This window comes from Rhinatrema bivittatum, chromosome 8 (genome assembly GCF_901001135.1).
Source record: "Rhinatrema bivittatum chromosome 8, aRhiBiv1.1, whole genome shotgun sequence".
NCBI classification, from domain to species: Eukaryota; Metazoa; Chordata; class Amphibia; order Gymnophiona; family Rhinatrematidae; genus Rhinatrema; species Rhinatrema bivittatum.
Window position 1 is genome coordinate 274087800 of NC_042622.1, and position 21834 is coordinate 274109633.

Consider the following 21834-nt stretch of genomic DNA (forward strand, 5'->3'; position numbering starts at 1 on the left):
TATTCAAGGTGCGGTCTCACCATGGAGCGATACAGAGGCATTATGACATTTTCCGTTTTATTCACCATTCCCTTTCTAATAATTCCCAACATTCTGTTTGCTTGACTGCTGCAGCACACTGAGCCGATGATTTCAATGTGTTATCCACTATGACACCTAGATCTCTTTCTTGGGTTGTAGCACCTAATATGGAACCCATATGGATAACATATGGATAACATATGGATAACCCATATGGATAACATATGGAACCCAACATTGTGGCACATATTAGGTGCCAAAGGCAGGAGTTAATTTCGGCCAGCACCGGCAAAGTGTACAGAAAAGAAGAAAAAAAACAGCTTTTCTGTACACCCTCCGACTTAATATCATAGCGTTATTAAGTTGGAGGCCCCAAAAATTAAAAAAAAAGTTAAAATTAAAAAAAATTAAATAAATAAAAAATCTGCCCGCGGCCCGCAGGTTGGAAGACGGAGGCTCAATTTTGACGGCGTCCGTTTTCTGAACCTGTGGCTGACAGCGGGTTTGAGAACCGATGCCGGTAAAATTGAGCGTCGGCTGTCAAACCCGCTGACAGCCGCCGCTTCTGTCAAAAAGGAGGTGCTAGGGACGCGCTAGTGTCCCTAGCACCTCCTTTTACAGCGGGCCCTCATTTTTATATTTTTTGTTTCTGAATCGTGCACCCAGGGGAGTGGCCTGGGCGTGCACGGGAGAGCGGGCGCTCGCCGGCTCCCCGCGGGTTTTTCTGTATCGGCCCACAAATCATTTATAAATATATTGAAAAGTAAGGGTCCCAGCAAATCCCTGAGGCACTCCACTGCCCACTCCCTTCCACTGAGAAAATTGTCCATTTAATCCTACTCTCTGTTTCCTGTCTTTTAGCCAGTTTGTAATCCACGAAAGGACATCGCCTCCTATCCCATGACTTTTTAGTTTTCTTGGAAGCCTCTCATGAGGAACTTTGTCAAATGCTTTCTGAAAATCCAAATATATTACATCTACCGGTTCACCTTTATCCACATGTTTATTAACCCCTTCAAAAAAGTGAAGCAGATTTGCGAGGCAAGACTTGCCTTGGGTAAAGCCATGCTGACTTTGTTCCATTAAACCATGTCTTTCTATATGTTCTGTGATTTTGATATTTAGAATAGTTTCCACTATTTTTCCCAGCAAGATGGCCGCTCACCGAGAAACACGCCAAAGCCTTTCTCGTCGGTTTCCTAAGATTTTGTTCTTCCTTCAGAGCCTATTGCTGTGCCGGTTGTAATAATGCCTCACACTAAACGAAAGGCAAGACTTAGAGGAACCGTTTCTAATATTCCATTACCTTTACCGTCACAACGGAGTATCAAGGAGTGCTTTGGAGCATCCCCAATTATTGCTCCCGATGTAATGGCTGCTGTGGAGAGGGACCTTGAGCGGGGCCTCCCTTTACAGGTTGAAGAGATCTCCTTAAGCCCGGGAGCGCCAGTGATACCTTCTCCTCCGAAGTCTGGCCTCTTAGAGCCAATCGTTAACCCTGAAGAGCCCCCAGAGAGCCCGCTAGAGCAAGGAATGCAGCGAGGCGCAGAGGGAGGATTTGTGTCCCCGCCGGTAACAGCACTTGGATTATAGGCAGCAGTGAAGACCCCTGTGAATAGGGAGTTTGGAACATTCTCTTCTATGCCTGTAGACTCAAACTTTCCGCTTTCACTTGGACTCAGCGAGGCTTGCTCTCGGGGTGGTGGAGATGACCTAAGGGCCCAGGTTGGTAAAATTAAAATTACTAAACCTGCCACTATTACCTTAGAAGTGTTGTGGAATGCATTAGTCAGTCTGGAAACTTCAATCTCCACACTGACTGGAGTAGTGGTGGAGACTAACAACTCTCTCAAATTGAATTCTAGTGCTTTGATAAATCAAGAGGAGAAAATATCAGGTATAGATTCTCGACTTAATATGGTGGAAAAAATACAGCAGCATTTATCTCAGTCTGAAGTGGTGCATTCCAAAATGTTTGAGAATATTGAGAATGTTTTACGTTCTTTAAACTTGAGGGTACTTAATTTCCCCATAGTTAAAAGGATGGCTCCAGTTGAACTTTTTAAGAACTACATCTCACAAATTTTGAAGATTCCGGATACTTGCATGCCAGTAATTACCAAGGCGTATTTTTTGCCTCAAGTCCAGCCTCAAGCTCAACCTGAACATTTTCTCCTGTATTAATAGTGAACTTGACTGATTTTCTTCAAAATTCTCAAGAGATGAAAATTACACAAAGAGGGACGTTGCTAGTAACATTTGCTTTTTCATCGGATAGAGATTATGTTTAAAGATTCTTCTTCCGATCACGTTCCCTATTATTCTATGGGCAAAAGATATAGGTTTACCCAGATCTTACTAGGCTTACTCAGATTTGTCCGAAAAAATTTCTTTCATTGAGTCAAGAAGTACAATCCAAGCGGGGTCATTTCATGTTATGGTATCCTTGCAAATGTTTAGTAAGGTATAATAATGCCAATTATATATTTTTTGAACCTGACCAACTTAGGCCACTATTGGATGCTCCACCTTAAAACCCAGCATATAGATAATGTAACTGGGGATTTTCAGTGTTTTCCTATTATATTGCTAGTGTCCGCTCGATTTTCTTTTGCTCCCCCTATTTTTCCTGAATTAAATATGGGTTTGTATATTTGTTTCTACAATGATCAGTTAGATCCTCATCTTGTTTTTCTTTTTCCTTTGTTAATCTGTATAGCCTCAATTTTTGATGCAAGATGCTTCTTGTAAATTTGTGAAATTGCATTAAAAAAAAAAAAAGACACATAGAAATGATGGCAGAAAAAGACCAAATGGCCCAGCAAGCTCCCACACTTATTTTCCCATACTTATCTGTTTCACACCGACCACCAAGTTCAGGGCCCTTTTTGGTAACTGATTCGTTTCCTGCCACCCCCTGCCATTGATGCAGAGAGTAATGTTGGAGTTGCATCAAAGATGAAGCATAAGGCTTAATGGTTAAGGGTAGTAACCGCCGCATCAAGCACCCGAGGCTTGTTTACCCAGACTACACAGATCAATGCCTTGTCGGATGTTATCTGAATGTAAATCCTCTTTTCCACATGTTCCCCTGCCATTGAAGCAGAGAGCAATACTGTATATGCATTCAAAGTGAAGTATCAGGCTTAATTGGTTTAGGGTAGTAACCGCCGCAATAAGCAAGCTACCCCTATGCTTATTTGTTTACCCAGACTGTGCAGTTCAGTCCTTGTTGGTTGTTGTCTAAATGCAAATCCTCTTTTCCACATTTTTCCTTGCCTTTGAAGCAGAGAGAAATGTTGGAGTTGCATTAACCGTGTGAAGGCTTACTGAGTAAGGGTACTAATCACCAGGTAGTAGCCTCCATGCCAGCATGTCACCCCCATGGCTCTTCTCTTCATTCCCATCCTCTAGCCTTTATGGATCCACAGTGTTTATCCCATGCCCCCTTTGAAATCCTTCACAGTTTTAGTCTTCACCACTTCCTCTGGAAGGGCATTCCAGGCATCCACCACCCTCTCTGTGAAGAAATACTTCCTGACATTGGTTCTGAGTCTTCCTCCCTGGAGTTTCAAATCGTGACCCCTAGTTCTACAGATTTGTTTCCAATGGAAAAGGTTTGTTGTTGTCTTTGGATCATTAAAACCTTTCAAGTATCTGAAGGTCTGTATCATATCACCTCTGCTCCTCCTTTCCTCCAGGGTATACATATTTAGGTTCTTCAATCTCTCCTCATAAGTCATTTTATGAACACCATCTACCTTTTTGTTCACCCTTCTCTGGACCGCCTCCATCCTGTCTCTGTCCCTTTGGAGATATGGTCTCCAGAACTGAACACAATACTCCGGGTGAGGCCTCACCAAGGCCCTGTACAAGGGTATCATCACTTCCCTTTTCTTACTCGATTTTCCTCTCTCTATGCAGCCCAGCATTCTTCTGGCTTTGGCCATCACCTTGTCACATTGTTTCGCAGACTTCAGATCATTAGACACTATCACCCCAAGGTCTCTCTCCTGCTCCATGCACATCAGCCCTTCACCCCCCATCAAATACAGTTTTTTCGGATTTCCACACCCCATATGCATGACTCTGCACTTCCTGGCACTGAATCTCAGCTGCCATATCTTTGACCACTCTTCCAGCTTCCTTAAATCCTGTCTCATTCTCTCCACTCCTTCCAGCGTGTCCACTCTGTTGCAGATCTTAGTATCATCCGCAAAAAGACAAACCTTACCTTCTATCCCGTCCGCAATGTCGCTCACAAAGATATTGAACAGGATCGGTCCCAACATTGATCCTTGCGGCACTCCGCTTAACACCACTCTCTCTTCAGAGTAGGTTAATTTATCATCACACATTGACTTCTGTCCGTCAACCAGTTTGCAATCCAGGCCACTACCTTAGCACTCACTCCTAAGCTTCTCATTTTATTCACAAGCCTCCTGTGTAGGACCGTATCAAAAGCCTTGCTGAAATCCAAGTAGATGACATTGAGCTCTCTTCCTCGATCCAATTCACTAGTCACCCAATCAAAAAAGTCAATCAGATTTGTCTGACAGGATCTTCCCCTGGTGAATCCATGCTGCCTCTGGTCCAGCAATTCTCCAGACTGTAGATAGTTAACTATTCTTTCTTTCAGCAGCGACTCCATTACTTTTCCCACCACTGAGGTGAGGCTAACCGGTCTGTAGTTACCAGCCTCTTCTCTGCTCCCACTCTTGTGAAGCGGGACCTCCACTGCTCTTCTCCAATCACTCGGCACCACTCCCGTTTCTAGGGATCTATTGAATAGGTCACACAGCGGACCTGCCAGCACATCTCTGAGCTCCCTCAGTATCCTGGGATGAACCTCATCAGGCCCCATGGCTTCGTCCACTTTCAGTTTCTCCAGCTCTTCCCATACATTTTCTACTGTATATGAAGTTTCGTCTACTCCCCTCCCCTCCAGTTTCTTGATAACTAGCAACGGTCCTTCTCCAGGGTCCTCTTTAGTGACCACCGAACTGACGTATTTGTTTAATATTTTTGCCATTTCTTCGTCTCTCTCTACACATTGATCCTTTTCACCTTTCAATTTCACTATACCACTTTGGACTTTTCTCCTTTCTCTGATGTATCTGAAAAATGTTTTGTCACCTCGCTTTACCTCTTTGGCAATCCTTTCTTCTTTCTTGATCACTTTCTTCATCTCCCTCAGTTCCACCAGATATTCTTCCTTGTGATCCTCCCTTTGGGATCCTTTATACTTCTTAAACGCTGTTCTTTTAGCTTTTATCAGCCACCTCCTTTGAGAACCAGATAGGTTTCATTTTTCTCTTGCTTTTCTTTACTTTTCTAACATATAGATTAGTTGTCCTGATCTATTGATGTTTGTTTTTGGTCAAATTATTATTATAATCAATAAAGAGAAAATTATTAAAAAAAAAAACAAAATAGAAAACTACACGCTCATTTCATGAAAGCCACCACGTGGGTTCGGATGGCCACGACATTGAGTTCCACGCTCCTGATGTGGATCTGATGCGATGACCTAGAGGTGACTGTGCGCCCCTGTTCTAAGCCCTTCAGCCATCCGATGTCCTCGGCATGGTTTTACTAGTCCCTTTTTGAAGTTTCATTTGACCCCCCCCCCACCCTACTTGGATTCCCACCAGGGCACTGGTCCATGGGAAACATTTCTCACACGACCTCTGCAGGAGTGGGAGTAGGAGCGGAGAAACTTCTGCACAGAACTGCAGACAGGAATTTGGGTGGGTGATGGGAAATTCCAGAAGAGCCACAATACATTTTAAAATGCACTGGAACATAAGGTTTTGCATGGACACAGGGTGCCCTACCCCCTTCTAAAATTCCATTCAAGACGCCGGCAGGCGTGGTTTTCTTTTAGGGCAGCTCCTGTATCAGTACAACAAAGCCGGGACACAGCTAATCAGTTTTCAAGACACACAGAGCACTGCAGAGCTCAGATCCACTGCTAGTTCAAGCAGAGGATAGAAAATGCATTCATTTATAAATATGGACTGGTTTCTAGCAAGTGACCACAAACCCGGGCATGTTCCAGGGAAAGAGGACACGTCTTGCCTGCATTTCCTCCCTGGAGCCTGGGGGAGGGAGGGAGGGTGGCAGAGTGGGCTGAAGAAAGTACCTCAAGAGCTGAAATAGTTACACACTCAACTCTTCCATGCCTCCTCATTGCGCACACACACACACACACACACACACACACACACCACACCTGCTTGAAAATATCTGAACATTTGCTCTTAATTGCTTAAAAGCTTTGGCTGCTTTTCTGCTGAGGCTGTTTGTATGGTTTTGTAAGGTTGCCACCTCCCCCCAGGTCAACCCGGAGATACTAATCCAGTCCTGCTTTGCCCCATTGCTTGTAGGGAATCGTAGTTCCGATTTGCCTGCAAAATGTGTTGTAGGAAAGGAGAGGTGGTTAGCGCTCCCCTTGATAAACATGGAAGAGGTCCCCGAGGCCTTCGCAACACGCATACGGTTAAGGCATCTAAACATGCAGGAAGCGCATCTCCACACGTCCAAGAGGACAAAACCAGGACCGAATCAGCCTCTTCCAGCTGACCTGGGTAAGGTGGAGACACTAAGAATATGCAACGTCAGGGATGGTCCAAATCCGGACACTCTCTTTTGCTTTTCCAACTTGTGGTGGGATAAATTACTGCAAGCACTGCACCTTTTAAATAATGTGCCGCCATTTAGACGGGCTCTGACAACATTTTTATTTTCTGCTGTGCAGTCAGGGAAATCTGCTCTCTTTGTGCACCTGTTTTACACCATTACTGATACTGCTGCTATGAAATGAGTTCATTTTATTGCTGGGGGGGGGGCGGGGGGGGGGGGGGGTATTACATGGTTATGTATTTAGAGCTCCTGAAAATCAGATCTATTTTCAGCCCTCAAAGACTGGCGTTCAATATCCCTGGTCTACAGCGACTGGGCTGTCTGCTCCCTAACTTTTGTGTGTGTGTCTCGGCAGCGGAGCAGCAGGGGCAGTGCGGTGCAGGTTAGGGCTCGGGAACGTCGCCTGAGCTGCATGTGGGTCTCAGCACTGGGATTCATGGGGCGCTGCTACAAGTTTGGAGTGAGATGCATTGGCAGGGCTGTGTGTGGGAGTCTCAGAGGTGGAATTGCAGTGGAGCAGCAGGGGCAGTGCGCTGCAGGTTAGGGCTCGGGCACGTCACCTGAGCTGCGTGTGGGTCTCAGCACTGGGATTCATGGGGCGCTGCTACAGGTCTGGAGTGAGATGCACTGGCAGGGCTGTGTGTGGGAGTCTCAGAGGTGGAATTGCAGTGCGAGCTGCAGGGGCAGTGCGCTGCAGGTTAGGGCTCGGGCACGTCGAATGAGCTGCATGTGGGTCTCAGCACTGGGATTCATGGGGCGCTGCTACAAGTTTGTAGTGAGATGCATTGGCAGGGCTGTGTGTGGGAGTCTCGGAGGTGGAATTGCAGTGGGAGCTGCAGGGGCAGTGCGCTGCAGGTTAGGGCTGGGGAATGTCGCCTGAGCTGCGTGTGGGTCTCAGCACTGGGATTCATGGGGCGCTGCTACAAGTTTGGAGTGAGACGCATTGGCAGGGCTGTGTGTGGGAGTCTCAGAGGTGGAATTGCAGTGGGAGCAGCAGGAGCAGTGCGCAGCAGGTTAGGGCTCGGGCGCGTCGCCTGAGCTGCGTGTGGGTCTCAGCACTGGGATTCATGGGGCGCTGCTACGAGTTTGGAGTGAGATGCATTGGCAGGGCTGTGTGTGGGAGTCTCAGAGGTGGAACTGCAGTGGGAGCAGCAGGGGCAGTGCGCAGCAGGTTAGGGCTCGGGCGCGTCGCCTGAGCTGCGTGTGGGTCTCAGCACTGGGATTCATGGGGCGCTGCTACGAGTTTGGAGTGAGATGCATTGGCAGGGCCGTGTGTGGGAGTCTCAGGGGTGGAATTGCAGTGGATCAGCAGGGGCAGGGCTCGGGCGCGTCGCCTGAGCTGCGTGTGGGTCTCAGCACTGGGATTCATGGGGCGCTGCTACGAGTTTGGAGTGAGATGCATTGGCAGGGCTGTGTGTGGGAGTCTCAGAGGTGGAATTGCAGTGGGAGCTGCAGGGGCAGGGCTCGGGCATGTTGCTTGAGCTGCGTGTGGGTCTCAGCACTGGGATTCATGGGGCGCTGCTACAGGTTTGGAGTGAGATGCATTGGCAGGGCTGTGTGTGGGAGTCTCAGAGGTGGAATTGCAGTGCTGTAGGGGCAGTGCGCTGCAGGTTAGGGCTCGGGAACGTCGCCTGAGCTGCGTGTGGGTCTCAGCACTGGGATTCATGGGGCGCTGCTACAAGTTTGGAGTGAGATGCATTGGCAGGGCTGTGTGTGGGATTCTCAGCGGTGGAGCTGCAGGTCGGGAGCGAGGTGCACCAGCAGAGCTCTGTATGTGGGAGAGGCTGGTTCTGGACTAGCAGTGGATATTGAAGGTCAGGATTAAGTTACACTGGCAGAGCTCTGTGTAATGCAACTTTGCAGCATGATGACAATAAATGATTACAAATAACAAAATGCTTCAGTGACCGATTACGGCTTGCGGCCCATTGAGTGGCGAGAGGCTGCAGAGTGAAACTTTGAGGCAATCATTGATGATATTGTCATCTGCTAGCATATAAGTTGTTTATTATATAGAATTTTCAGTATATGGGATTTGTATCCTTTTTCCTCTCTTTTTGCTGTATTGAACAACATAGTAAATGACAGCAGATAAAGACAGAAATGGTCCATGCAGTCTGCCCAGCAAGGTGTTTAGGATTGTAACGGTCACTCTGTGCAGGTTACCCTCTCGTCTTCTTGCTCAGGGTTGTAACTGCTGCTCCTTGCAGAAATGTTACCACAGGTTCTCCCATTGCTTTATTTCTAACCTCTTCCCACTAGGGATCCTTTGTGTTCACACCATGCCAGGCGTCCACCACCCTTTCAGTGAAAAAATATTTCCTGACATTGTTCCTGAGTCTACTGCCCACCCTCCCGTGGAGCTGCGTATCTCCACTCCTAGCTCTACAGCTTCCTTTCCTTTGGAAACTGATTCTTGTGCATTATTAATACCGTTCAGGTATTTAAAAATCTGTCTCATATTTCCCTGTGTGTGTGTGTTTGGGGGCTGAGGGCTCAGTGCTTGAATAGCAGGGGGTGCTGTTGGCCAGGACTGGGCTGCATTGGCAGAGCCCTGTGCGAGGGTCTCAGGACTGGGATAAGCAGAGAGGGTACTGCAAAGCAGGAGTGAGATGCACGGGCAGAGCAGTAAGACCTTCATTCTGGAGCAGAACAAAAGTCCTTCCAAATAATATTTGGACAGCTATTCTGCTGCACAAGCGGATGATGGACCCACCTGGAACAGCTTTGCATCACAGCAAGCTCAGGGAGATCCCGATAGACAGAGACTGACGGCTGAATATCTAGGAATATTTTCCCCCCAGTGCGTGTGTGTGTGTGTGTGCGAGATGCGTGGTTCACTTGCACGACTCGGCCTCCTTCCCTCCCAGCCCTGGGCTCTGCATTCCTTGGCAGTCCCTGAGCATCTGATAGCTCAAGTCCAGAGACTTGCTGTGAGCTCAAAGTATGAGCTGCCAAGATTCCTACATCTTGCTTTGTCACTGCCAAGGCGAGAGAGAGATCCAAGGAAAGTCCTTTGCAGGAGGAGCAAGTAGCTGCGGCCTTTAGTACCACCTCCGCAGACAGCATGAAACCGGCGTGGTGATATATCGTTTATATACACACACACACACACGCACGCACAGTGTAAAAATAGTTCCATTACACTCCCGCTGCTGACTGCATGTCTGTCATGAATACAAACCTTCTCTGTGCCAGTTGTGCTTCAGACAACAAACCCTTACAATCTTTTTCAGTGCTGCAAGGGCAGTTTGTTACTGCTTGACAGAGTAACCGCGAGTGCAGCTCTGCTGGTGCTGGACCAGTGTCACCCAGCTCAAGAGAGACTGAGGCAGAGGGAATATACACTCGGTCCCCAGCACTTAACTTGGGGGCTATTGTGAGGTCAGCTCCCTTTTTCACTGGGCTAGTGGCAGACCCTGTGTCACTGAGGGCATCCAAATCCTGCTTTTAGCTCTCTCCCCCCTCACACACATGCAGATATAATTCTGATTTTTACCACTAAAAACAGGATTCCATCAACCTACGTGACCCGGAGGCTTCTGATGACTCTTGCTCCTCTCCTTTGATCTGCTCGGCTCCTCGTTTGCCCTGTAAATGCCCTTTCCTGTTGCCTCATGTGTTCTGCAGTACTTCCGAGGTCTCCGGCATCTCTGGCAGCAGAGAATTTGGCCCCAGGTCATTAGATCAAGATGAGCCAGTCTCAGTTTTAGCCTTGCTGTGTATACAATTGGGTGGGGAGCCTGTAAAACTAGCGCTGGCCATCTCGTAACCCTATCAGAGGCGTCTGAATCGCTGAACAAACTTACATCACGGGCCACCCCCAGCATCAACCCACAGAGCGGTGCACTCACAACGAAAGAGAGAGCTTTTTTTTTTTTTTTTTTACGTTTTCTTTTTTAGGGCTTCAGAGCTTTTAGTTTTTGTTTAAAAATAAAGTGAAAAGCCGTCCCTGTCTTGGCGCTCTTTTTACGCACGAGGAACGTCAGGCTGCACACCCCAGTAGGTTTCTGGCGGTTAATGCTCTCACCCTTTAGAGTTCCGTGCTCAAAACGTATTTTTAGCCAAAGGAAAAACAAAAAGTTTCTAAGCGCCCTTCGGATCGAGATGGGTGGAGAGTGGCTCCTGAAAATATTACTCACTCCGCTCCGGCAGGATCTGTGGCAGGGCAGCAGATAAAAGGAGGAAGAAGAGAAGGGGCCTTGCAGCCTTGCATCTGCCAAGCAGGCTGAGATTTAGCAATAGGGCAAAGGCCACATAGGGAACTGCCTAGCACCCCAAATTATGAAGGCGCCAAATATCCAGGCCAATGTGTTTGCTTTAGGGCCCATGAGCCAGTGCAGCTTCAAAGGGGGCACTGCCGTCGCCCTCTGCCTATGGGTACCAACTCTTACATCCGGCCTGCTGCCAAGGAGCGGCCTCGCAGATAGAGCAAGGGAGTGATAAACCGGGGAAAAAAAAATCGGGTTTCAAATAACCCTTCCCTACCCCAGCCCCTCCCAACCGACGCTCTGGGAGACCTTGGACAAGTCGCTTTATCCCTCTCATTCACACTGCAAGCTCCTTGGGGTAGGGAATTATTGCAATACTAATACTGATTGTGGTGAAAAACAGAGCTTGCCAAATACGTCCCGGTGACTCCCACGGTCAGTTGGGTTCTCAGGATATATCCGCAAGGAACATGCATGAGATAAATTTGCATATAATGGGCCTCCCGATGTATGCACGTTCATTTCAAGCATATTTATTGCCTATGCCTTAAACGATGACTGGCTGTAGTCGCCAGGGGACAGGGGGTTGAGAAGTCCCTGTTGCAAGCTGTCTTTTGCATTAGTTGGAAAAGCAGGCAGAAAAGAAATTACAAAGAGTCTACATTTTTGTTTCTTCAAAATAGCAACTCATCTGTTTCCTGCCATAGTCAGGGCTAGTAAAAGCTTCTTTAATACACATAAAGCCCACTTCTCCACAACGAGGACATACAATTCAGAAAGGAAAGGCGCCACGCTGACAGTTTTTCCTGTAAGAGGCGCATTAAGAGTCTAGCACTGACCCACTCGCACGTGGCAGGACACCGCCGGACCCACTGAGCCAGCAGCCGCATCTGCTCTCCCTCCTGGCAAGGACCTAGGCTCCTCGACGCCTGCGCCAAAAGGGGTTCCAGAACGGGCACACGACTCTTACCTGCTGGGGGCATCCTGGGGTCACTTGCACACTGAAATTAATCGTGCATCACTGCCAGTGGCCTCGTAGGAAGAATGACGCTCTGCCCTGTGTGTGTGCTGTGCAGAAGAGTGACCGAGCAGGGCCGTGGGGGGGGGTTATTACAGCCGGTGCCGGCCCCCACAGAACCTTGGAGCCATGTGGCTACAGATTTTACCTGCAACCTCCCTCCCTCCCTCCCTCCCTCGAGTGGCCACGCCACCATGTGGGCGATTGTGGACATATTTTCTAAAATGGCACGTGATGTTCCTCTCACAGGACTCCCAACTACGCCCGAGCTAGTCAAACTCTTTTCTCAGCACATTTTCTGACCTCACGGACTTCCTCGCCACATTCTCTCGGACCAGGGAGTCCAGTTCACCACCAGGTACTGGAGAGGCCTGTGGCAGAAGTTCGAGATAGTTTTAGATTTTTACCTCTGCCTACCATTCCCAAAGCAATGGCCAAACCAAGCGAATCAACCAGAGCTTTTTACACTCTTATGTGAACCAGAGACAAGTAAACTGGGCTTCCTTGGGTTGAATTTGCCTACAATAACCATGGCAACTGCTCCACCAGTTCCTTGCCTTCATCGTCCTCATACATCACTCGCATACCCCAAGACCTGTTCCTACACCCGATACTTGCCTGGCCTCCAGCCTGGTAGGGAAGAGCTCCAGGATCTGTGGATGAAGACTCACCAGCTGATTGAGCAGCTTCATCTATGTGCTAAAGCCCAAGCTGACAAGAAATAGCACCTGTACCTGTTTTCCAGCCTATTACCTTGGTCTGGCTTAGTACCAAGAATCTGAGGCTTAAGATGTCATCCACAAAATTTGCACCCTAATTCATGGTGCCTTTCCCAATCGAGCGGCAACTAGGCCCAGTCACCTATAAATTCAAGCTTCTCGCATCTCTACGGATACACGTCTCTTACGTCTGCTTGTTAAAGCCCGCAAACCTTTCCTGGCCAGGCAGACCACATGCCCAAAAACCTGAACTGACCATGGAAGACGACACTTAGTCTGAGGTGGAAGAAATTCTAGACTCCCACAGGGTCTGGAATAAAATACAGTGCTTCATTGCCTGGAAGACCTACAGGCCTGAGGAGAATACATGGGAGGCTGCCTCTAATCTGCAAGCCCCCAACTTCTGAAAGAATTTCACAGGAAGTTCCACAGCATGCCCAGACCTAAAAGACCGGGAAGGGGATTCTGTTAAGACTCCCACACAGCAGGACACTACTGGACTCAACCGCCATGCCACCATGCTCAGCTCTCTGCTGAGATGCATGTGCATGCATGTGCACATAACCTATGGACACAGGGTCGGGAAACCTTGGATCGGAGCACTTGGATGGCATCGCTCAGCGGGCTACTTAAGCACTGACTCTGCACTGGTTCCTTGCGTCAGCAACAGGTCCCCTGGCGACCTTGTGTCCCAGTGCATGTTGCAGATTGTCTCATGTTCCTTTCTTGTGTCTTGCCTGTTCCTGTCTTGTTTCCTTGTCTCCTTGGTTACCTTCTCTCTGTCTTGTTCTCTGTCCATCCTTCCGGATTCCCTCTCCCTGTCCGTGCCTTGCTTGTCGAGTTAGTCCTGTTCATCTCAGATTGCTTCCCTGGATCCTAACCTTGCTGTTTGCAGAACAGATACTAAAACCCTTCTGGGTTTTAGTATCTGTTCTGCTGACTGCTGCCTGCCATGACCCTTTCCTGGATTGGACACGCACTCTGGTCAGCCCCAGGGACCCACCTGTCCAGCCGGTCGTCATAACCTGAAGGGTAGACGATTGATGTAGGCAGCACTCCAGTTGGTCCCACCTATGGGCTTCTCTGCCAACTGCTGGTGTGGACCTAGTGGGTTCACCCAATAAGCTGCACCAACCACATCACAGTAACAAGGGTCCATTTTCTCCATTACTGTTACAGGGAGTAAGATTGTCACCTAGCCCCAGGTCAACTGAAAGGGCTGATCCAGTCCCAGTTTTGTCCCATTTCATGAAGAAATTTTTGGTTCCCATTTTACTAAGGAAATCAGCGGGGGTGCAGAAAAGGACAGGAAATGCCCTCAGGTCCCAGAACCACGGTTACCACTACTCATCATTCCTATGACACTACTAGATCCAGGGCCCCGATCACCCAGCCCAGCTCCTCCTCTTTCACCATTCCCCCAGCAGCATCTCTGCTCCAGACTCTAAAGCTTAAACATGTGCCCAGAACCCCAAAAGGGATTTGCCATCATATGTGGCTGCACGTTATACCCCCTATCCCACCCCCCACTCATGCAGGTTCCTGAATCAAATGGAAAAATGTTCTAGCCTTGAGATTTTAAATAAAGCTTTAATATACAATCCAGTTGGCAAGAAGGAGTCCGTTTTGTTCATTAGTGATGTCACTGATGACACGTTATTACGTCTCAGTTCAGCATAAGTCCCTCAAAACACCAGCCGTTTACTTTTTGTGCTTGTCTATGGCGTATTTACAGCTCAAAGAAGCTAAGCTGCTCGAGAATCAGAGATAACCCCCCATCCCCCTGCTATGTCAGGGGGGCTCAGAAATGAAGTGAGACACAATGTCCTTGAAGACATCACTACACAAAAAGATTCTTAAGAGGACAATATTCAAAGTCATTTACCTGGGTAAATAATGATTTGCTGCAAATGACTTAGCTGAAAATAAATTTTCCCTCCCTCTGCCTAGCTAAAAGTACTCATGGGCTGCCATGGTGCATGCACTTTTAAAGAGGATAAAAAGAGATGCCCTGTGGTAAATTTCAAAGTGAAATGATAAGCAATGTTTATCTTCTGAAAATCGACTGCAATGTAAGTGTGCAATGTAAAAATGCCCATGCACATTGCAACACAGTTCAGGCTATTCAAAATTGCATAACCTCACCCCCAGCCCCAAAACGTTTTGCTGCAGGGCCATTTAACTTTCACAACACACGGGGTTGGAGGGGAGGAGCGGCAGGGGCCTGCAGCCCAAATAGCCAGCCCCCTCCCCTTTTAGAATAGAGGCCCTGTTTAAATAGAAGGCAAATCCGTCCCTACCTTGTGACCTTGGCGCGTAGCTGGCAGATCCACGAGGTGAGGCCGTGGTAAAGGCAAGCACCCAGGTCAGAAGGCCGCAGACCGTTTCCATGGCTACCGACGCCAGGCTCAGTGCACGGACTCTTGTACCAGGCCAGCCGGTTCTGCCCCCACATTTCTCTCTTTAGGCCAACGGCTTTACAGTGAGAGGAGTTCCCTCGGGTGTCTGGCAGGCATCAGACGGTCTTTTCTCCCTCTCTCTTTCAGGAAGTAAGTCGTCCTGGTGGTAATTTAAACGCTGCTGAAGTAATGGTTTCACCGTGTGCTATAATTACTTTATGGGATGGCCGCTAAGAAAGGAAATAAAAAAAAAAAAAGTGAAACAGAATGGCTGAGTCAAGGGATTCACTTCAAAGGTTTCTCTCTTCTTCCATCAGACTATATGTATGAACCAAACTGTCCCCCGCATTAAGGATGAAAATGGGCCACGTTTTCACAGCTCTGTTCCTTAAATCAGTTCTTCTTAGTTCAATGGACATCCATTGGAGAATCTGATTTTCCTCATTGGAGATTTTGGATACTGGCACCTCCCCCTTACCCCACTTATTGATGCTCCTTATCCATAATTGTATTGACTCACTGCACCTCACCCTCCATTAAGCTTCCCATTCAGTGTTTTGAATAAAGGGACCGGAGGCCAGATTATCCCTTACTCCCAACAAGCAAAAATCAGATCACTTGAAATGAAATGGACTTTGTCAGGTTTCAAACTAGGAGAGCGTTGGTCCTGCCATCCCACATCTATGCTGCAGATGTCCAGGAAATTTGGCTCTTGGCCTTTCCAACCTGCTGACTCACTAATGAGAGGGTCTGAGGATGTCTCTCTCTCAGCCAGGAACGTGAACCACTCTAGTTATACATAGGCTAGTTTAAGAAAGCTGGTTCAAATAAGGGGAAAACATTTAAAAACACACCCCAAAGCCAGAGAAACAAACCTGACATTTTACTCAAGTAGTTTGAAACCTCATGTCTTATATTAGTTCTGCTAAAAAGAGTGAAATTTCAAACTGCAAGGCTGAAATGCTCCCGAAGCATAAAATTGAGAAAAGGACCCACGAAAGTGAATATTTCAATCCAAATATATGAATTCACCATATATTAACGTGAGACTTAATTTAGATGACCCTCATATAGACAGACGCTGTTTACACCCATAGATAAGAGTGTTGACTGTCTACAGCTGGATGCATCTACTTATTATAATCACAGGTCATCACTACAAATTCTATTTTTGTTATTTTTCTTATTTACACTTAAAATCACGTATCTTGCTTGGACTTGCTTGTCCTCCAAATCAAATTTTTGTTGCCAGACACTGGTCCAGTGTTTCGACTATCTGCATCAGGGGCATGAAAATTGATGAAATTGGTATCAGTCTCTACAATAACTGACTAAAAACAGCAGCATAAGATTACTCAATAGCTGATAAAAAAAAAATAAAAACAAAAAAGCACACCACCTCTCGAGCTCAAGCTAAATATCCCACTTCAACTCCATACCTCAAATAGACCGGTTAGAGCAGCCTATAAAGAAACCCTCCACACACACACCCCCCAAATCCACGATTCACACCTCCACTAGGAAACGGGCCTTCTCCACAGCTGGACCATCTCTGTGGAACGTCATGCCTCCAGACCTACGCCAGGAACACTGCCCGCTGACCTTTAAGAAAAAACTTAAGACCTGGCTGTTCAAACAAGCCTATCCTTAACCTTACAAATGTTATGTTAGCATCAGCAAGTCTCATTGTAGTTAACGAATAAGTATATTATTGATGTAACCATTATCACTTTTTGATCCTTCCTTCACTCCCTACTTTCCTCTATCTTCCAAACTCTTGTAACCCTCTTTTCTGCAACTTACCTCCCTTTCTTAAACGATTAAGCTATTGTTAATCCACCCTTGTTCGATGTAAACCGATGTGATATGACTTGTGTCATGAACGTCGGTATAGAAAAGAATCAAATAAATAAGGATTTCTCTAAATATAACAAAGAGTATCAACAAAGCTGTGCGTGCGTTCTTCTATATATGTCTTTTTTAGGATCGCAACAATTACTTGTTAAAGACTCTCGCTCAATCTGACAGTGTCTCTTTTTGCGCAATACCGTAGCCATTTTTAAATACAAAAAAGTGTAAGGCAGTCAGGATGTAGGAGAACGCAACTGTGACTTCATAATGTTCTAAAATATAATCTATTAAACAATGGTATACCAATCAATTTCTTCATTGAGTCCATATAGTGTTGAGATCAAATATGAATTTCTGTTCTTGATAGTTAAAACCGCAGCTATATCCCCACCTCTTTTCGGAATACGTACGACCTGTAATGCAGTCCATTGGAAGTCTGCAAATGTGTGCTGAAACTTCAAACAATGTTTGACCACTGGAGCATTCAGTGTCCTTGTGTTAATATGGCTGCAATGTTCTCTTAGACGAACATAGACGCTGTGACTGGTCCAGCTAATGTATATCAATGGACATGGGCACTGTATCATGTAGATCACATTAGCAATGGTTCAATCAATGCTCTCTAAGAGTGATCTTAACATGGGTTACAGGATGAATCCAGTATCGACCCATGACAGTATTATCACGTCACATGAATGGCAATGATGTGACCTATAAGTTTACAATCTGACACGACGACCACCGTTATTTCCGAGAGTGTTGCTCTAACAATTCTTTCAGATGATGACCTTGTTGAAAGGAAAATCTTGGAGGTTTTTGTAGCAGAATGTGAAGGGCCACTACTTGCCAGTGTTAGCTAATGATGGTCATTACTTCACGTGCGCGGGTGGTGTGCTTCAATACTCGTCAGTGGATTAGATGGCAGCGTAACAGATTTATATTCAAGAAGTTGCGAAAAATCTGCATATTTGGCCCGCAAATATATTTGTCGGACTGCCTTCCTTAGATATCCTCATTCTAAGAAGCGCTGAATTAAGTCCCTAGACTGCTGTTTGTATCGTGTCAAATCGGTGCATATCCATTGTGCTCTTAAGAGCTGACTTGACAGGTAAATTCCATGCTCTAGGATGATGACTTTGAAATGCAAGAAGGTTATTTCTCTCACAAGGTTTCCAGTATCGATCTGTAGAAAGTCTGTTACCACATTTGTAAATGATAATGTCCAAAAATGATATGGACTCCTAGTTGAACAATCTTGATGTCAATCTTAAATTCACTATTCAAAATAGCTAGGACTTGTCAGTCAGTTCTTAAAAGCAGGAAGGATATGCACCGATTTGACACGATACAAACAGCAGTCCAGAGACTCAACTCAGCGCTTCTTAGAGCGGGGATTTCCAAGGAAGGCAGTCTGACAAGCATATTTGCAGGCCAAATATGCAGATCATTCTTGAATATAAATCTGTTACGCTGCCATCTAATCCACTGACTTGCATTGAAGCACATCATCTGTGCACATGAAGTAATGGACATCATTAGACACCACTGGCAGGTAGTGGCCCATCACATTGTGCTACAAAAACCTCAGAGATTTTCCTTTCAATGATGTCATAATCAGAAATAACAGTGGTCGTGTTAGACAGTGAACTGATAGGTCATTATCATTGCCATTCATGTGACATGTGTGGTAACACTGTCATGGGTCAATATTGGATTCATCCTATCACCCACGTTAAGATCAGTCGTAAAGAATACTCTGATTACACCACTGACAATGTGATCTACGTGATACAGTGTCCGTGTCCATTGATATACACTGGCCGGACCAATCGCAGCATTTATGTTTGTCTAAGAGTACAATCACAGCTGTATTAATACAAGGACACTGAATGCTCCACTGGTCAAGCATTGCTTAAAATCTCAACACACATTTGTGGACCTCCAATGGACCATATTACAGGTTATACGTATTCCGAAAACAGGTGGGGATATAGCGGCAATTTTAAACTATCGAGAACAGGAACTTTTTTTTTTTTTTCCTCTCAACACTAATTCTTCCTATGGACTCAATGAAGAAATTAATTGGTATATTATTGTTTAATAGATTGGATGTTAGAACATTATATTGTCACAATTACGTTCTCCTGCGTCCTGGGACTGCTTTGTTTCCCCACCCTTTTGTTTTAAAAAATGGCCATAGCAGTATGTGATCTGTTTTGTGCAAACAGACTGTCAGATTGAGCAGGAGCCTTTAACAAGCATGAACATTGTAATCCTAACACATGCACAGCTTTTGTTGATACTCTGTTATATTTAGGAAATCCTATTAACGTGCTGTGCTATTTTTTTTTTACTAGCTACAATAGAGTAATCTTGTACTGCCGTGTTTAGTCGGTAATTGTGGAGACTGATACACATTTCATTCAACTTATCTGATTTTAACTGCAAATAAGAAAAATAAAAATAAAAATTGTAGCGATGACCAGTGATTATAATAAATAGACGTTGTCCAACTGTAGACTGTCAACACTCTATGAGTGTAAACAGTGTCTCTGTCTATATGAGGGTCATCTAAGTTAAGCCTCACATTAATATATGGTGAATTTTTATATTTGGCCCGAAGCATAAAAGGCATTTCATGTGCTCTACCACAGAAAACTGCTTTTTTATTTCAAACTTAGCCTTGAACTTGCAGATGTCACAGGCCAGGGACAGACTCTGCAAGATCTTGGAGCACTCTCACAGGCTTATGCATTAATGTGCACCCAGCCTAGCATACAGGTTTGCTTTTAGTTGGACACACGTTTTGGGCGTGCAATCATAGTGTCCAATGCAGTAAGGAGATTAGCACGTACATAACGCGCATCCTAACCAAAGTGTATCGGTTAGCACCCATCGCATTTAAAATGCATGCAAATGAAGATATTAACTAACATTGCCTTATGCAGGAAAGCATGCCCAAATGCTGGGCTTTCAACGCACGTTTTTTTTATGCCAAAAAATTAACTCCAGCTCTGGAGATCGATTAATATAAGATGTAGTTGTTTGGGATTAGAACAAAAAATTTAAAAAATGTGCATAGGGATTTGTGGAGCAGAGCATGATGATTAACTAAAGGACACCTTAAAAATACCATGGGTGATTCCTTTACTTTTGGTAAATGGGAATTGCAGATTTCTCTATCTTCATGTATGTGATGCACTTTTGCTAGGAATGAACAATTTAGATGTCCATGCGCCTGATGCAATATACTTTTCAGCACAAGAAACACACATTTCTCACAAGCGCACCCTTTTTGTTCTCTGCTTCAATTTCATTCTCATCAGAATATTGCATCGTACGCACAGAGGACACGCTGCATACACATGCGTTAGGGAAACGGGAGCTCAATATGAGGGACAGTTTGTGCGCGTGTCTTATTGCTTCATGCTGTCAGGGAGGAAACAAATGTTCTCTCTCTAAGTCCATGATTGTCCTCTGGATAACAATAAACAGATTATAATGTGGGATGATGACTAACATTTTTAAATGATCCTCCTCACAAAATGGCTCTATGTTATTCAGAATTTACCATTGCAGCTTAAGTATTGGGATTTCTCTCTTTTGGATAAAGCCTTATATTCCTTCCTTTGGCAGGGGAAAAAGGCCCGCATACCTTCAAAATGGTTGAAGGAGAGATGGGGGTGGGGAGACCTGGGGGTTCCAGATTTAGCCACCTACAACATAGCAGATAATTTGCAGATTATTAGGGAATTAATAGTAGATCGCTCCTCATATGTGAATCTTTCCGCTAAGCAGGCATTGGTGGCATCCCTGGACCTGTGCTATGTCCTACAGGCGCCCACTAATGGCCTTCCAGCTTCATTACAACATAATGTTTTGCTAGAACCACTCCGACTTACATGAACCCGCTTAACTAAAAAATTGGGCAATCCCCGTCTGTGTGCCTATCTCTTGCCTATTAGGGGTAACTATGCATTTACACCCGGTTTACTCTCATAAGAAACATAAGAAAATGCCATACTGGGTCAGACCAAGGGTCCATCAAGCCCAGCATCCTGTTTCCAACAGTGGCCAATCCAGGCCATAAGAACCTGGCAAGTACCCAAAAACTAAGTCTATTCCATGTAACCATTGCTAATGGCAGTGGCTATTCTCTAAGTGAACTTAATAGCAGGTAATGGACTTCTCCTCCAAGAACTTATCCAATCCTTTTTTAAACACAGCTATATTAACTGCACTAACCACATCCTCTGGCAACAAATTCCAGAGTTTAATTGTGCGTTGAGTAAAAAAGAACTTTCTCTGATTAGTTTTAAATGTGCTCTATGCTAACTTCATGGAGTGCCCCCTAGTCTTTCTACTATCCGAAAGAGTAAATAACTGATTCACATCTACCCGTTCTAGACCTCTCATGATTTTAAACACCTCTATCATATCCCCCCTCAGTCGTCTCTTCTCCAAGCTGAAAAGTCCTAACCTCTTTAGTCTTTCTTCATAGGGGAGTTGTTCCATTCCCCTTATTTTGGTAGCCCTTCTCTGTACCTTCTCCATTGCAACTATATCTTTTTTGAGATGCGGCGACCAGAATTGTACACAGTATTCAAGGTGCGGTCTCACCATGGAGCGATACAGAGGCATTATGACATTTTCCGTTTTATTCACCATTCCCTTTCTAATAATTCCCAACATTCTGTTTGCTTTTTTGACTGCCGCAGCACACTGTACCGACGATTTCAATGTGTTATCCACTATGACACTTAGATCTCTTTCTTGGGTTGTAGCACCTAATATGGAACCCAACATTGTGTAATTATAGCATGGGTTATTTTTCCCTATATGCATCACCTTGCACTTATCCACATTAAATTTAATCTGCCATTTGGATGCCCAATTTTCCAGTCTCACAAGGTCTTCCTGCAATTTATCACAATCTGCTTTGGACTCTGGGCTAATAAGGGACTTACACA

At 45.7% G+C, this 21834-nt stretch overlaps 1 protein-coding gene and 1 non-coding gene across 4 annotated transcripts in view; one reads left to right on the plus strand and one right to left on the minus strand.

Annotated features, from left to right (window-relative positions):
* ADAMTS10 (ADAM metallopeptidase with thrombospondin type 1 motif 10) overlaps positions 1 to 21834 on the minus strand; it is a 256117-nt gene that overhangs the window by 200547 nt on the left and 33736 nt on the right. For all 3 annotated transcript variants that reach the window (XM_029610937.1, XM_029610936.1, XM_029610935.1), the window contains exon 2: positions 14915 to 15243. In XM_029610937.1, the coding sequence (XP_029466797.1) occupies positions 14915 to 15005 (91 nt within the window). In that variant the 5' untranslated portion in view covers positions 15006 to 15243. The remainder of the gene's footprint in view (positions 1 to 14914; positions 15244 to 21834) is intronic.
* Positions 6441 to 6565, plus strand: LOC115098391. The gene has a single exon (XR_003858489.1). It is a non-coding gene; the product is annotated as a U6atac minor spliceosomal RNA (small nuclear RNA).